At 43.3% G+C, this 16,895-nt stretch overlaps 1 protein-coding gene across 2 annotated transcripts in view; it reads right to left on the bottom strand.

The window, feature by feature from the left end:
• Window positions 1-206: 206 nt before the first annotated feature.
• TAF5 (TATA-box binding protein associated factor 5) overlaps window positions 207-16,895 on the bottom strand; it is a 304,035-nt gene continuing 287,346 nt past the window's right edge. Inside the window, exons 11-12 of one of the 2 annotated variants that reach the window (XM_069611702.1) lie at window positions 13,917-13,993; window positions 207-743 (exon numbers count right to left, since the gene is read on the bottom strand). In XM_069611702.1, coding sequence (XP_069467803.1) covers window positions 651-743; window positions 13,917-13,993 — 170 coding nt within the window. In that variant the 3' untranslated portion in view covers window positions 207-650. The remainder of the gene's footprint in view (window positions 744-13,916; window positions 13,994-16,895) is intronic. The other variant, XM_069611701.1, reaches the window with a different exon arrangement.

Raw genomic sequence — 16,895 nt, 5'->3', positions numbered from 1 at the left:
CAGCTGTGCATTTTCATTCACTTTTAAGTGCTGTGTGCAACCATGAATAGTGCAGTTCCAGTCCACAACTGTCCTTTTACATAAGATGAGCAAACTACTGGATCCTGCACTCCTAATAAACTGCAAAATCAACCTAGCACTAACCCTCCCCGACCCCCCTTGCATTCATCACTTGCTTTTCAACCACATCAGTCAAACTCCCCCAATTCTCCTGATAACGTAATCTTTACTATCATAGCAAAATTGTAGAACTTACAGAAAACACTTGTCAGTGAGTTCAATTCAACCATAAATCTTACTTCTGAAGGTTACCCATCATCATAACAATCAAGAACTGAATGGCACATTAGCAATCCTGCAAATCAGTGACATTGTTGCCCTTCTTAACACAACTGTGGTCTTAATCAGGCTGTCAACACACTGCAGGTCCATTTCCCTGTTGGAACCTGCTTGAAGTAATCCTTTGCTTCCATTTCAGAACTGTACAGGCAATTGCACAAATACACAAGGCTTTTTCCTCAGTGTCTACTGTGGACTATATGCTCCAGCAGCAAGGAGTAAGTTTCTGCGGGTGAAATGGATATGTGTCACAGGTGTCGATTTGGTCATGTATACACCAAGCAACAATTCATGTGAATTGTCCAGCAGGTTTATGTGTCCTGTTGATGTGGTAAAATCATCAGTCTCCAAATCTTCAAATGCTTTTGCAGAATCCCATAAACGCACTGTGTTATCCATTGAACCTGGGTGGGGACAAAAACAGATTCGAACAAGAGATATAATTTCTAAACATCTTCCACAAAGCCATCAGAACTTTACTTAACCCCCCCACACCCCCATTTAGTAGCTAGCGCAATATCACCATAAGCAGTTAGCTTTCTTCCTCCAACTACCACACCTCTGAATTGCCAACATAAGGAGATGTATCCTCCAAAAGCCCCTCTAGCAACATGGGTAGTTATAATGCTTCCTCCCATTAGTCTGTAGCCTTAATGGCCCAAGTACATGATGCAAGGCGTGGGACCATTGCTGGACCATCAGAAGACATACACAGAGGATATCATACAGTAACTTTCAGGCTCTTCATTTTGTTGCTCAAATAAAGTACATTTTAACCTTACTCCCTACAGCCCAGATTCTCTGCTGCTTCAGAACATTCTATGCAGGAACCCTTGGGACTGTGTTTCTGTACATCATCTTCCTGTTTGGGCTATGTGGCCTACAGAGGCCCCACTAAAGCATCTACTCTAACCAGCAGCTCATCCCCTCTGGTAATTGTGCTATACATCACAGACCAAAATTGAAAGGCAGGCTGCAAGCTGTGATCCCAAGCATAATATTTTGATGTAGAGTTCTTCACAATTTCAGTGTGACAGGCGGTCCCAACAAGTTCCTAAATGTAACAACCTTATTAAAAGTAGCTTGGCAAAGTCGCAATTGTCCAAATTAATAATTTCTGCAGGATATTCATTCTTCTCACTTCCTTCAACCCATATGAAGGTTCTCGCAGCATTGTTCACAAACGTCTAAGTGCCCAAAATCAGCCCTCAAGGCCAAGAATAAACAGTGTGACCAACATGTAACACCAGCTAAGGGCATGAACTAAAATAAATCTCAAACTCTGCTAGATGAAAAGGATATTTATCCTACATACCAGAATTTATAAATGGAAAAGAAAAAAAAAAAATATTAGGTTATTTGAGCACAGATCTAGCTTCAAGAAGTAACAGACCGCTTTACAACCATAGGTAACGGGGGAGGGGGGGGGACCTGCTGAGGAACACAGAGAAACAACCAGGGCAGGCAATTTGTCAGCAGGGGATCTATAAGCAACCACAGGAGGAAATGGAGGATAAGATCACCCAGTCTCGAGTGTAGGGCACGTAGACCTAGCTATTAGGGAGGCACCTTTCATGCTCAGCAAATAAACCACAAGCGCTGTTCACAACTAATCAACCAACCCAAACTGTTCCCTCACTGGAACCAGTCACAGCCCTACTATGCAACATGGCTCATTTCTTCCCAACTAACGTGGAAGCTATAATAAAATATGGAGTTGGCTGCTGAGTTGGTTGCAGTCTGCAGCAGCTCGCTTTACTTTGTGGAAAGGCTTTTGCAGTCTGTTCACTACCTCTATCTGGTGAAGGAGGAGAGACTACATAAACCCCTTTGCGCCGCAGAGTTGGCTGCTACGGTGGTTGCAGTCTGCAGCCGTCCGGCGGCCTCGGCAAGAAAATTACATCAAGACGATTTCAGGAAGATGAAGGGTGCCGGCTACGTAGCCAACGAGCCGGCAGCAAGGACAGCAGACTAGAACATAGAAGCCCGCTGAAATCTCCCTTGCGTTCAAGAAAAAACCCTGAAGGACCAGAACGTAATACAGGAAGGAGGTAAGAAAGTACAAAAACCACTTTCATACCAATGTACATCTCCAAAAATAACTAATCGAAATATGAACAAAGAAAATCATACCCCACGTTTGGCAACTCTTGCACAGACACATTTATCTGACTCAGTGCAAAATCATTAGATAATTGATAAAATAAAAATATCATACTTACAGTGACCGAGCGGGAGAAAATTACGGCTGATGCAGGGGGCGGTGCCCGTTCGGGGAGTGGAGGCACAGACAGGGATCAGAGGGCTGAGGTGGGGGCTCCGGCTGCATTGGGACTGGTCACGCCCACAGGCCAGGAGGCAGACACCCCCGAAAACTCAGCCATCAAGTCAGCTGAAGTTAAAGAGCTTCTTCCTGGTTCAGGAAGAGACGGAGCTGATCTGGAATCAAGTAAAAACGAAAGTACAGACCAGCAATTTGAATTCCAAAGCCTAGAACAGACGAAACTTAGGAAACAAACAAAGTTTTACAAGAGTGCCAATCCTTCCTGAATGAGCCAGAGAATCGCAACAACGAAGATAATCAGGAAGTTGAAACAATGGGAAAAACCACAAGCACTCAACAAAAAAATCTGATCCCACTTGAGGGAAGGAATCACTAGTTGAAACCAGTTGAAGCACAAATTCATATGGAATCGAACAGAGAAAAATCTGCAAGTCCACAAATAGTGGACTTAACCACGGATCCCATACAAGAGGGAAGTGCATCACACAAAAGAGTAACAACAGGTCCCAACTGTAGTTTAAACATGGAAGAACTAAATGAAACAATGAACAATTTGAACACTCCACTAAACTCAACGGATGTTGAAACAAACCAAGAAGAAAGACTGGGAACACGTAGCTTAGACAAAAATGTGCAACAAAACAAACAATACAAAATTAACTATAAAGCATGCGAAATTGAGAGGGAAATTAAAACCACCACTGAAGGGTGTTACAGAGAAAGATCACAAAGGACCCAAAAAAAAAAAAAATAAGAAAGTGAACGCACAGAAAGATAACGACTAAAAAAGGGAGCCTGTACCAGCACGACCCCTACCATACCTTTTCAAAAATACACCAACACAAGAACAATGCTAGGGGAACTTTGCAACGCTGAATTGTTGGAGGGGGCCCAGGTCCAAACCAATGATGAGACCTGGATAAATCAGTGCTTCACTTGGTTAGGCATACACTTGTCAACGAAAAAAAAAGAAAAGGTTGCAAAACGTGATGCTACCACAATCTACATTTTCCCCAGAATGTACCCGTGTCACCACCAAAGAGACCTGGAAATCAATGCAACAGGTTAGCAGCAGCAGCAAACTTAGTTACATCAAAAGAAACCGAGTGAATTAAGAAGTTCACGTCTGGGGAAACAACTCCTCTGGACTCAGGGGAGGCCCAACTAAGATCAGACACAAATGCACCAGATACAGGCACAATCCCCAAAACATCAAGCGAACAGAAATATATGAAAACAGTAACTCTCTGTGAAACAAAGAAGTAAAAAAATCCAAACGGGGAACAACTATCTGGAGAAAACAATGAAAATCAACCAAGGGCCGATCTATTAATTAGTCTGCCTCCTGAAGACTAGACAGACTAAATTCAGTTGATCCAAACACCAACTTCAGCCACAAGAACATCATCGCCGCAAATAAAACAAAGGCCGAAACTTTCCTTAACAAGAAGAAAATCAGTAGCAACGCCTTCGGTCTTGGATAAGGAGCCCAACTAAAGAAAACATATTTTTGCAATCATGTCAGCGATGACAATGGCTTTGGCACCATTTACCAAGTTGTATGAGAGCATCAACGATACCTTGAAAGACCATACAACATTGACTGCCATGATGCACACAAATCTGATGTAGATGGATACATATCAGATTCAGAAAAAACAAAAGAAGCAGCTTCACACGCAAATGTAAAGAGAATCAACACAAGACAAATGCACCTGAGGGGAGAAGGAAAGAATTAATCAAGTCAGTAACAACATCTGTTAGTACCCAGACGCCTTGTGAGACAAAGTATACTCAGACGATAGAGATAGACAATGTTTCATACAAAGATGCTACTGATTCAACTTCAACAATTGGAAGGACTACACGCTCAGCAGTACCGAAACACTTAAAGCCAAAAAACAACTCTGAGAAGTCTGTCCAAAATGTATCATACTTGAATACTTCCGTGGCAACCAGATGTATCTACTTCCAATCAAACAAAAGGACCAAAAGCTTCATAATAATGAAAATATTAATGAGGAAATCCTAAATCAGACAAACAATGATACTTATCCACTGTTTAACAAAAAAACATGTTTGAACGCATCTGTAAGAGACACACTAACAGCCATAAAAGCTAGCATATTTAAAGAGATACTCTCACAAGAAAATAAACGTAACGAAACAACTTCCTATTTCAGCACTTAGAAAATCAAGACTGAGTCTGCGATCCAAAGAAGGTGCAACAACTTCACTTGACAACTTGCAGGATAAAAACAAACCAAGCACAAAAATTGTGGAAGTATCGGCGGTGTCAGTAGATCTGATGTATCCGTCGCAATACACGATTAAAGGATCGGAATCAGAGCTCAACCAAGAAAATGTGAGAAGCAACTCAATAACAACAAACAGTGAGATTACATTCGGCAAAAACCAACAATACAGCAATCTTTATGATACTAGCAGAAAAATGTGAAGAACCAGTGGAGACTGAAGAGCGTCGGCTAAATGGCTCTAATCCCCGGAAATAACAAATCCAAAACAAAGACTGGGAAAGGGAAAAACATACAGTAGTGCCCATACTAATCCGAAACAGCAACATCTAAGAATACCAGATCTTGCAACAAACAGGAAAACTGTGTACTCAAGAGTGAAATCACCACCCAGGAAGGAACACCGACCGCGTGAAGAGAATTGTTGGAAAACGAACAAAAGAGTTGAGGTGGCGAATGAGCAACACCTTACATATCAGGAAAAAAAAAAAATCAAAGTCTCAGAAACTTTAAACTGGAGCAAATTGGAGGAAGCCAAGGAGAAAGTCCTAAACAGGAAAAATGTAATATTAATTAACTGTATACCTGACCAAGTTTGTACGGACAATATAAAATAATTGTGGAATTCGGATTCAGAGGAAGAACAGACTGTATACCTCCACATACCATCTCCCGTGGTAAGGTCGATGTTCTCAAAAGCCACACAGTTTTCAAATGTTAGGATTTGACCTAACAGAACACACTCAGAACGATGCAGTACTAAAGGAACCAATTAAAAATGACCACAGGGGCTCCCCCCAAAAAAAAAAAAAAAAAGCTCCTTTTGTGCACTCTAAATCAAAACTTAACCAATCAATCAATGGAGAAAAGGGATAGAAGTACCGGGTCCAGGAATAAGGAGGCACAGACTGAGGCCCGCAAAGGCAACAAATCAAAGGAAGATGAAACAGCCTTTGGAAGACGAGAAAAACCTTATAGTTGTCGAACATAAGATCCAACTCTTCCAACAAAACTGAAAACTCAAGTCCTGTCAAGACGTGTTGAACATAAGGCGTAAACCTCAGAGCCCGCTTTCAAAGTTAACAATCTCCTTCAAAACAGACAAATAATTTACGGAGTCTGTAGAACCAGATAACCGTAAGGAGAAGTAAAGCTTGTGAAAAGTGGGCTTGGATACCTGAAGTTCTGGCTACCTCAACTCGAAGATAGCAACCCACTGACCTCAAGAACAAACAAGGCCCCCCAGAAGGAAGTGATATGTACAACTAAGGCAACTGGACAATTAACGCTGGGCTCGTGGAATACCAGAGGGCTCACACACACATCCTATCACCAAGTGATGTAAACTTTGGAGATTTGTCTTCAGGAGACCTGGCTAGCAGAAAAAACGTATATGGACGGCTATGAGACTTATTTCAACAGCTGCAAAAGAGTACGCTTGGTCGTCCATCTTCAGGCCTCTTGACTTTGATACGTTCCAGCAGCGAAATCCGCCATATACAAACTCTGACGTCAAGTCTTTTTTCCAAGTACTACATCTGAAGTGGGAGCACGTCAACTGTACAAAATCAAAGGATGAGGGAGATGATATTGTTCTATTTAACATCTATTGCAATCCGCAGGCCATGAGCAATACAAACTTCCTGGAACTGGCTGAAACAACAGTGGACAAAGTCCTTGTAAACTTACAACCAAAGTACGCAAAACAGCATGGAGACCTGAACTTAACCTATCCGAAAGTTGGAAAACCCGCTAACAAGCGAAATCAAAAGTCAGCGTCATACCAAAGGGGCACACTATGGCGATCGATAATGACCCCGAGAGATCTGCTAAACCTCCTACTGACAGTAAAAACAGAAGAGGATCCAATCCCAACTTGGGAAAGGGATGGTAACTCAGCCATTAAAGCGCATGTTTTTGTGTCAAGAGAATTTCTCACACACATCCCCATCCTTTGCAACGGTTCGAACTACTTATAGTGACCATAACTTATTGATGATGAAATGAAATAGGAGATGTGAGACGAAAGAAAAGATGGAAGCCACAATAGAATAATGTGGAGGAAGAACTCGGATGAGACCATCAGCAACAGCAGTCAAAAAACTAACGACATACACCACCATCACCTCAACAACAGACGGAGACGCTAACAACAGCGACTACGAGCCTTATTTAAGCATCTACTGAGTAAAAGGCAGGAACACGAGTAATGACCAATGTGACTCTAATCCAGTGACAAGAAGGTCACTGCAGAAAAAAGGTTAAGATTTCTGAAACGCTAAGCAAAAAGAAATCTAACTGCAAAGGCAATAGAAAAAGCTGAAAAGGCACAACAAACATACAAAAAAAAAAAATTGGTTAAGATCACACAGCTCATCACTATATCAAACGCAGAAGGCATGTTGAGAGTGATTTGTGGGAGAAAACAGAGAATTTTGGTCGCTTATCAAGCTCACATCGAAGGGGACAAAGAACGTGTTGTAAAATAGTGTGGGAGAAAACGTATGGACAAAGCATTTTACAGCTCTTTCCCAAAAACCTACAGTAACCGGTTTGGATTCTTCAGATAACATGCACGATGACGCTCTGTCCAAACTTACGAACACAAACTGGGATATTTCCTGTGATAAGGAATTGATACTAGAGAAAATCCAAAAACTTAATATATCAAGGGCCCAGATGGCCCGACAAACGCCCACCTGAAGGAAAACTCTACAGAATGGGCCACTTTCATCGCATAGGTCATCAAAAGAAATCACTGACGCAAGAACCATATCAACGTCATGGAGAACAGCAACAGTGGTACCAATATTTAAGAATGGGCCAAGAGATAATCCAGAAAACTACCGACCCATAGCGTTATTGAACGTTATCAGTAAGATCTTTGGCTCCTTGTTGCTAGAACGCTTCCAAGCGTGGACAAAAGCAGAAAACCTGGCAGACACTTTCCAATTGGGTTTGGTCAAAACACAGGAACATCAGTGAACATTCTGTTCCTAAGCGTGTTAAAAGATCTGAACTCTAAAATCTATGTGGCTTTTGTTGACCTAGTCCAGGCGTTTGACCAGGTCAACCGGGGAAATCCTTTGGAAGAAGCTCTCAGCAAGAAGTTGTCCAAGAGAAATCTTGGAGACAATTAAGTTTAAGTTTTACATAAAGATACATCCATGAAAGTAAGGTTGAACCACTGTCCGACAAAATCCTCAACCTGTGCCCGTCGTCATATTTGCGCTCAATATTTAAGGTTTCGACTCAATCTCTGGCCGACAAGAGATATTATGGCCAGGCATAAATGGATTCCAAAAGAACTTATTTTTGCCGCTTGTGTGTAAATAAGTCAGAGCAGGAGACACTAGAACACTGTATAATGCACTGCCCCATGTTGTCCATTCAAAGGAAAAATCATTTGGTAAATATTTATGGTAACATGGAAACAAATGACATCTGGTGAGTCATATTCAATAGCTCTAAATTGGGAATGCGTGTGGCAACAGTTCACTTTTTGGACTCCATCTTTCCCAAATGTGATAGTAACAAAGTTGATTCTGAACGAAACATTTTATGAATTCAAATGTCATCCTAGAGGTTACAAAAATTGTGGCCATAAATCCTAATTGTACATCTCCTTAGAGAGATTTATCGCGAACAAAGCAAGTTGATAACAAAATTTGAGTTGAACAAGCTATGTTTTAAATGTGTTGGAAATTAAATATTATTCAATTGATAGTGATGTAATCTGAAACTGTCATTCACATGTTTTATATATTTGAAATTGACAGTGATGTAATTTGAATTATTATTTGTATGTTGCTGTATGTTGTTATATATCTGTTTTATATATTTGAAAGGATGATTGTATTATCTAATACAAAAAAAATCCTCACTGCTAGAGGAGTGAAACAGGTGTGCCCCCCCTAGCACCCACCCACTTTTGTTCATACCTATGGGACTTTGGCGAAACAGAAGGTGGTGTTGGAGCTTTCCAACTGACTATGGGAGGAGTAAAAACGTCCCGTTTACTTTACGCAGATGATCTGATCTTATTAGATCAGACCTCCAGAGGTATGCAACATCAACTGGACAATCTGATTATCTCTAAATCGTTATTTTTGACGTAAACAAAAAAAAAAGACCAAAATTATGATTTTGGAGAAAACCCCAAGAAACAATGAGAAATCACAGTGGTATTTGGAAGGCGTTAAAATTCAGTGTGTGAAAGAATTCAAATACTTGGGAGTCATGCTGGGCAACAGTTTAAAAGAAACTAATATGCAAGAGTCTTTGGTCAAGAAAACTAAGAAATTGACACTCCAAGTACGAGCCAGAGATAAAAAAAATGCTGGCGCTTTACTATGGTTCTACTAATTTGGAATTACAAAGCAAAGGTGGTACCCTCCTTGACGTACATGGCAGACGCTATGCCTAGGATCCCGGAAGTAACCTGGCCCAAACTACAAGGTCAATTTTGGCACCAGGTTCTGAATTTGCCAACATCAAACCCCCTCCCTCCCCTCCTCCGATAGTTCAAGAACTGTGCACACTCACTTCAAGCTACAGTGGATAGAAGCAGCCTCATGCTCTATAGGAAAGTAATCATGACAGAGCCAACAAACATTTTTGAAATAATTAATAATGAGATAAAAGGAGGAAAGAATAAACTACTGTTGGAATGGGTTCTGAAAAGTCAATCCAAGTTGGAAGAAATAAACTCTACAGAAGAAGAAATAAAGACAAATCCAACTAGAGTGCAAAGGAAATTGGAAGAATGGGATTGGATCCAAACATTGGAAAAAAGTGCTAAATAAAAACTGACTGCCCATCTTCCACCCACAATAACACGATTTCACAAGATCAGAACGTATTGGGGAAAATGTCCTAACTAAAATTTGAGCGCTATTTTTATGAGGGCATCTCCAAATCTAACAAATGCCGCTTCTGCATGAACCAAAATCAAGTAGAGACCATTAGACAGTTAATGAGGGATTGAAAGCCGAAAGAGACTTTACATTGGCCCTTTGTTTAAAAACGCCAAAATATGCCAAGAAGTTATGTCGAAATGACTAATTGAGGGAGAGCGAACTGGCAATGTGATAGCAGCGATGCAATTTCTTCAAAAAAAATCTACTTACAAAATCATGAAATTAAAGAAACAAAAGACTATGGACAAACTTCAAGGACCAAGACATGGAGTTAAAAACTAAAGCAATGCACTTCCGACATATCCTTGTAAACTTTATCTGGACCTGGTTTTGTGGCTCTGCTTTTGTTTGATTTAATTACTGTTTCATACTCCATTTGATCATCAGATGAAAATGGGTGAAAAAAAAAAATTGGAAACTTTGAACGATGACGCTGATGACTGAGTCAGGATGCTCGAGAGAAATAACCGTGGAAAAATTGTTATAAATAGTTGAATCAAGTAAAAGCCTTCCAACTACTAGAATTGGCCACTGTGAACCTCGTAAAAAAAAAAAAAATTAACCATTCAAGAACCAAGCTTTCCCATTGCTCAGCCTATCTGATCACGTCACGCTTGCCTCCCCGACAACCTTATGAAATGTGTCCTTCCACAAGAATACTCAAAGGCAGTTATTGCTCCTCCTGAAGAAACATGCTCCATCAGTCCTAACAAACTACAGGCCTATCAGTTCTATGGGATGTGGTTGCTTTTTCTGTACAGCAGGACACCAAGTGAGCCTCATGAATGGCACCTGCCCGCCTAACCCATTTCCAGTTCCTCCCCACCTGCCTTACCGTGTGCCCACCAAACCCCTGCCAACATGCTAGTTGGTCCTTTCCACACTCCCTCCCCTTCCCAATATCCACATCCCTACCCCTTCCAACCCCCTCATTTCCCCATCCCCCTACATGTAGCTTGCCTAGCCCTGCATTCCCCACCATGAACACAACATTCGCCTCTGTGGCCTTTCCAGTGAACCCCTATGATGGCAGCACTGGGAATACTTTTGTGACAAGTTGGAGGGCCCAGAACCACTGTCATCTGGACCTAGACCTGAAATGACCACTGCCCTTGCGACCCCTAGACTAAGACTGATTGCATCAACCAGTCTTAAAACATGTTTGTATGCCTCACAGTCTTAGAACACAGAAGAGGCAGAGTGTGACATTTCGTTTGCATCCTCCTGAAGCTGATCTGCCTCATTGCAAGAGTTCCTTCCCTGTGCTGCAAAGACTCCTTCACCTTGCTGCTGTCAATCCTCACCACATAGAGGGTCAGGCCTTTAATCAAAGACGGACCTCCATGCTGCCTCTTATCTGCTGACCCTGCAAAACATAGAATCTGCTGCTCCCAAGTAGTCCCCATGTCACATGGGATTCAAAATCAGTCTTCTTCCCCATTCAGGGGACCTGCTGGTGTCTGACCACAACCGTCCTGGATAGCCTCGAAGCTGTGACCAGGGGCCCACTACTGCAGAGTCCAATGAGCACAGTCAACTATCTGCTGTGGAGGGTTGTAGTTGCTGATCAGGGTCCAAGGGTGTTAGAACAGTTTTTCTGAAGTCCAACTAAGGGCTTAGTAAAACCATTCAACTGAGGCAGTACAAGACTCCACTCTTGAGAGAGTGGCTGTAGAATCAGTGCAATGGAATCGTACTACAAATGGTCGAAAGAAACTATGTATTGTAGAAATAAATGGCTTAAATACAAGTAGGCACACATGGCTAGCGGCCATGGCATGAGGTTGTACTCCTAAGAAGCTCCTGCACGATCCTGGAAGAAGACAGATCCTGGCACTACTAGGAGTGCACCGCCCACTAAAATACACCTGCCAGCACCAGACCACAGCAGGAGCTGGCTGCAGTGGACACTGGCAAAAATGGGAGACATTAGCGGTGAATGCCAGCCGCACAGACCCAAGGAGTGAGTCCCAAGATAGCAGCTGCAGCGATGCTGAACGCACCTGGTGAAGCAGAGGAGACCGCACACAGCATGTGGCTGGGCTAAACGAGAGAGAGAAAAAGGGCAAGAGAGGAAAAAGAGGGGGTTGGGGGGGGGGGCAGTGGACTGCAAAATCCTAACGGCAATCCCGGCCAATAGGCTAAAAAGGGCGATAGGAGACGTAGTACACATAGACCAGACGGTATATATTCCAGAGCAGAACACCAAATGGAACTTGTGGAGGCTCCATTATGTTATAGACAGCAAACCAGCAGTCTGGGGACATGGCCTTGTTAGATGCAGTCAAGGCCTTTGACTCAGTCCAGTGGGACTGGATGATGGCCACTCTAGCACATTTCGGAATCGGCAAAGCCTTGCTGCGGTGAAACTGATCTACACAGCACTTAAGGCCTGTATAAAACAGGTAGGATGATCTCTGAGGGATGGGAAGTGCGGAAAGGCACCAAGAAGGGTTGCCTGCTGTCCCCAATGTTGTACATCCTCGCACTGGAACCACTGGCCGTGTTCCTTAGGGAAGAATACACAGATGCAAGAATACCCCTAGACGGGGTGGTACACCTAATCTCCCTGTATGCAGACGTATTGCTGTATGTAAACAGACCAGAATACAACTTGCCACTCCTGCTAGAGGTCATGGATCAGTTCACCAACCTATTAGGGTTCAGAATAAACCAGGAGAAATCCTGCCTGTTCCCACTCATGGGACTTCGAGATCTGGACAGACACTGTCTGCCACAGCTAGGCCTCTGATGGGAGACAAAAACCTTCCGCTACCTAGACATTAACATGTGGCATGACCTGGCTGCCTCACACAGGAACACCACCCAAAAAGCTATGGAAGGGGTGGCCAGCTCCATGAGGTTTTGGTGGAGACTCCCTCTTGGAGTGCCAGGGAGGCAGGGAGGGCAGCCCTCCTGAAGATGGACCCCCTGCGCCCCCGCCATCTCCTGTATTGCTTTGCCAATGTGCCATACAGCATACCGACAAACTTTGAGGGCTATTACCTAACGGGACAGTTGCAGCACGTGGTGCACTGGTTGGGAGACAAAGCTACACAAGACACCAGGCTGCTACAGCCGCTGCTAAAGCGATACATTTTGAAAGAAATATTGTGGGTGAAGGAGCCAGCCTTGGCGAGACCCTCCGAGCTATTGCAGCTGGGTAAAGACACATGGCACAGGACGTGGAAATTCCTGGGTAGCCCAGATACTTATTCTATAAACATACCCCTGGCCGGGATAGTTAGTGTGAGGTGCACTAGGACGGTACAGAAAACACTAGGAGGGAAAAAGGCATGGCCACGGTAGGGGACATGGTAAAATAAGGGGAGACAATACCCTTCCAGGCCCTGGTCAGGCATGGTCAAGAGAATTGAGAGGCAGTGGCTAAGTCAACTGAACAGGGAAAGAGCCAATGAGAAACTAGACACCATGAATGACTTGGCAGAAGGTGGGGGGAGACACAGTCTCCAGAGTATATGATCTCTTTCTGTGTAGCCTGGGGATAGTGGAGCTGAAGGCGCAGAGCAAATGGGAGGACCCTTACAAACACAGAATGGAAGAGCGCCCTGCTCTACATGCAAAAAGGATCTAGGAATGACAGATTCAAACTCACCCACTCTTGTGGCAGGGCGAGGGGCTCAGACATGCCTAAAAATGCACATAAGGAGGAGCAGATCTGATACACATGTTCAGGGGGTGCCCGGTAATCCAGAAATTCTGGGGAGACAGAAGGTACAGCGAGGAAGCATGCAAATACAAATGGGGTCACCAAAACACTGTTTGCTAGGACTGTTCCCCTGGAGTGGGAGGAAAAAGGCACACCTCGCTAAAATGAAAGACCTAGTCTGCATATTGGCAATACGTAGGTTGCCATTGCATGGAAATTAGCATAAGGCCCTAGAATAGAAACCTGGTGGACGGACTTGCAAAGCTGGTCATTAGCAGAGCCAGCAGTGTGGCACAGAGCATTGCAGAGATGAATGCACAAAAGAAGTGAGAGTATTGTGACACGGAACACCCTGATGCACACTGTTCACCCCCCCGAAACAGAAGAGCCACACTGAAGGTACATGTTAAAGCTAGGCGGCAACACCCGGGATAATGATGCATAATTACCATGCACAGAACCACGAGACATTTTGCACAGGTGAAGGTGTTTGAGCCAATAGATCCACAAGCGCTCCATTTGAAGGCTAAAAGGGACACAAAAATGAAAACACCCCTGAACAAGGGTCGTGTTGATGAAACCGACATGTGCGAATAATGGTATTGACATGGGCTAATAATTATGTAATGCTATGGTGAATCCTGACAGGTATTTGTTTATACATAAAACCAAAAAAAGTAGGCCCAGATAAATCCTGGGGGAAATAAGTACTATCAGAGATCCTATAACACACTTTTTTAAATGTTATTAATTTCTTCACACAAACAATACAGACCAAACTTGCAGTGTATATGGTAACATTTCAATTATGCATCACTCAATTATATTCACTGCACCCCTTATCCCTCCCCCTTTTCGAGGCTACTCCTTCTCACATTCCGTTCCTTCATCTTGTGACAGGGTGTCCTCTGCCATGGGTTCCGTCGAATCTCGCACTGGCCCAAATAACTCTGCTATTAATAATATCCAGGCCATCAGGGTCTCTGTCTTCTCCTCCCCCCAGCACTACTTGTTTCTTGCCATACCATGGTTTCTGCCTCAGTCCATTTCTGCAAATCTTTCCACCATACCTCTAGTCGTGGTCTATGGCACGTCTTCCACCCAATAGCAATTCTCTTAGCTAGCACATATGCCATGTCCCTTAATTTGCTCACGTGCTTGAGTTTTTGTGGTCTAGTGAAGCCCCCTAATAAGCAGGCCCACACTATCAACTACAATCTTAATACCTCTTTCTGCAAGTCTGTGTGCCATTTCGCTCCAAAAACGCTCAATAACCGGGCATGACCAAAACATATGTACCATACCAGCATTCTCTTCATCACATTTGGGGCATCCTTGCCGTCCCATGTTTTTAAACCTAGCTATCTTCTGTGGCGTCATATACGCCCTATGCGTGACATACAGTTGTACTTGCTTTAGTCTTGCATTCCTCGACACCACCTTGTGGTACCCTTGAGCTTGTTCCCACATCCCATCATCCATCGGTGCTCCCACTTCCGCCTCCCAGTCTTGTCTCAGTTGCACTACCTCCTTTCCTACTTTGGACATCATCATCTCATATATCTGGATATATCTCGTGGCCCCCCTCTGCTATGTCATAGATTACATCTATGGTGCCATCTGGTTCTTCCTCCAGTACCACTTCAGACCATGTCCTCTTGATTCTCTGCACCATTCTATGATGCGTGATATACTGGCCGATATGTAACCCCATTTCCCCTTTCAGTGCCTCAAAATCTATTATAGTCCCTTCTCGCCAGACATCACCCATTGTTGCTATCCCAACCGGTTCCCAGTGGTTTCCGATTGTCATCCTTAGTTGCTTTTCTTCCCCTGCTAGTGCTACCAATGGCACCTGTGGAGAACACGGGGATGGGCTCTTCATCATCCGACAAGCCCTGCGCCACATCTTCCACCCAAGTATCATCATCTTGAGGCACCCTTCCATTACTGTCTTGGGAAGCCACATGATCTCCCATCATATAACGACACTTAATGGAACACAACACTATGCTTGAAGGTACACAGACCAACGCATGTATAACCTTATTTGGAACACCCAACAGGAGTTCTAGGGAAGTCAAAACCAATAGTTACTTTTAGATTACTTTCAGTAATACCATGGTAGTAGACCATATCCGTTGTACCGTGACACTCGGCAAGAAATCACACAGTAATATGAACTGGACAATATACTTTTGAACTAGTGAAACACAGATTCTAGGAACAGTGTAAACCTGTAACTGATTCAGGATAACGGTGATTCTAAGGGAGTTAGAAATTGGGGTGTTATATTCAATTACAGTTGCTTTTCAGTTCACAGACTAAGTGAAGCAATAACTAACTTATTTTGGTATAACAGTTATAGTCAAGGTAAGTAAAACCTATACACTTTTTACAGGGGCTATAAGCAACTTAAAGGCAGGTATAAGCCTCAGACTGTTTGTGTCTGTCTGCAACAGACCAGAGAAAGCAAAACCCAGAGTTACACTTTATTAATTACTCAAAGTTATTCTAGGTAGGTAAAACCTAAGGCAGACTTATTCTGGACAGGCTAACAGCAGGTCAGGGGAAGCAAGACCCAGTTGGGGACACCCATACATTTATCTTAACAGGAGTAGTGATGTGAAACCAACAGCATTACTTTCGGGAAGAGGCACAACCAAATCACAGGTGAATAATATACCCTTACATTTACTCTGTTAGAATGGTGAAACGGTTCCTAAGGAAAAAAAGGGGTTACATATCATTTTCAGAATGGCAGAACATTTCTAAAGGTAAGTAATAACAGAATTACAGTTACAACCCCACTTCTTTTTCAAGTAACCTCTAAACACTTCTCTTTTCTAGGCAAAAGGCCCAATCTTTAGAAGTCTTTCCCCTATTCTTGGAGCATGAGTGTTCTCTGTGGCAGAAGGCGGCAGGAGGAGGGGGGGGGGGGGGAGTCAGTCTCTAGGGTCTAGCGTCCAACAAGCAGGTCAGGATAGGTTCAGTAGAAAATGTCAGAGTTCCTAAGGAAGACTGTTAGAACAAGTACGTACTTTAGAGTTGAGGAACCAGGGCTTCATAGAATACAACCTAGAAGGATTCCAGCAGGGGCATGTGTGCACTGGACAAGAGGACTTCTTGTTAGGCAAGAGTGTGTGCAGTACCCTATGGGAGACTACAGCAACCTTGACCTCCTGGCAATAGGAACCCAACCTTTGGTATAAGTCTGTACTATGCAGGCTGGTAGTGTGGCTGAGCAGCCAGGCTTATCTCAAGAGGGGTCAATGTGAGCAGTGAAGTGGTTACACAGGGCTACACAGTGACAAGTACTCAAACTCTTACACTCAAGGTTTCCTGATGGTTAAATTAATAAATGTTTAGTCAGTTATATAAGCCTTCTTCAGAAGGGAGCAAATATGCAACACCTCAAAATACACTTC

Source organism: Ambystoma mexicanum, chromosome 8 (assembly GCF_040938575.1).
Source record: "Ambystoma mexicanum isolate Mex_15411 chromosome 8, UKY_AmexF1_1, whole genome shotgun sequence".
NCBI lineage: Eukaryota > Metazoa > Chordata > Amphibia > Caudata > Ambystomatidae > Ambystoma > Ambystoma mexicanum.
Note: the sequence above shows the minus strand (reverse complement) of the source record. Positions and strands in the feature narration are given on the sequence as shown.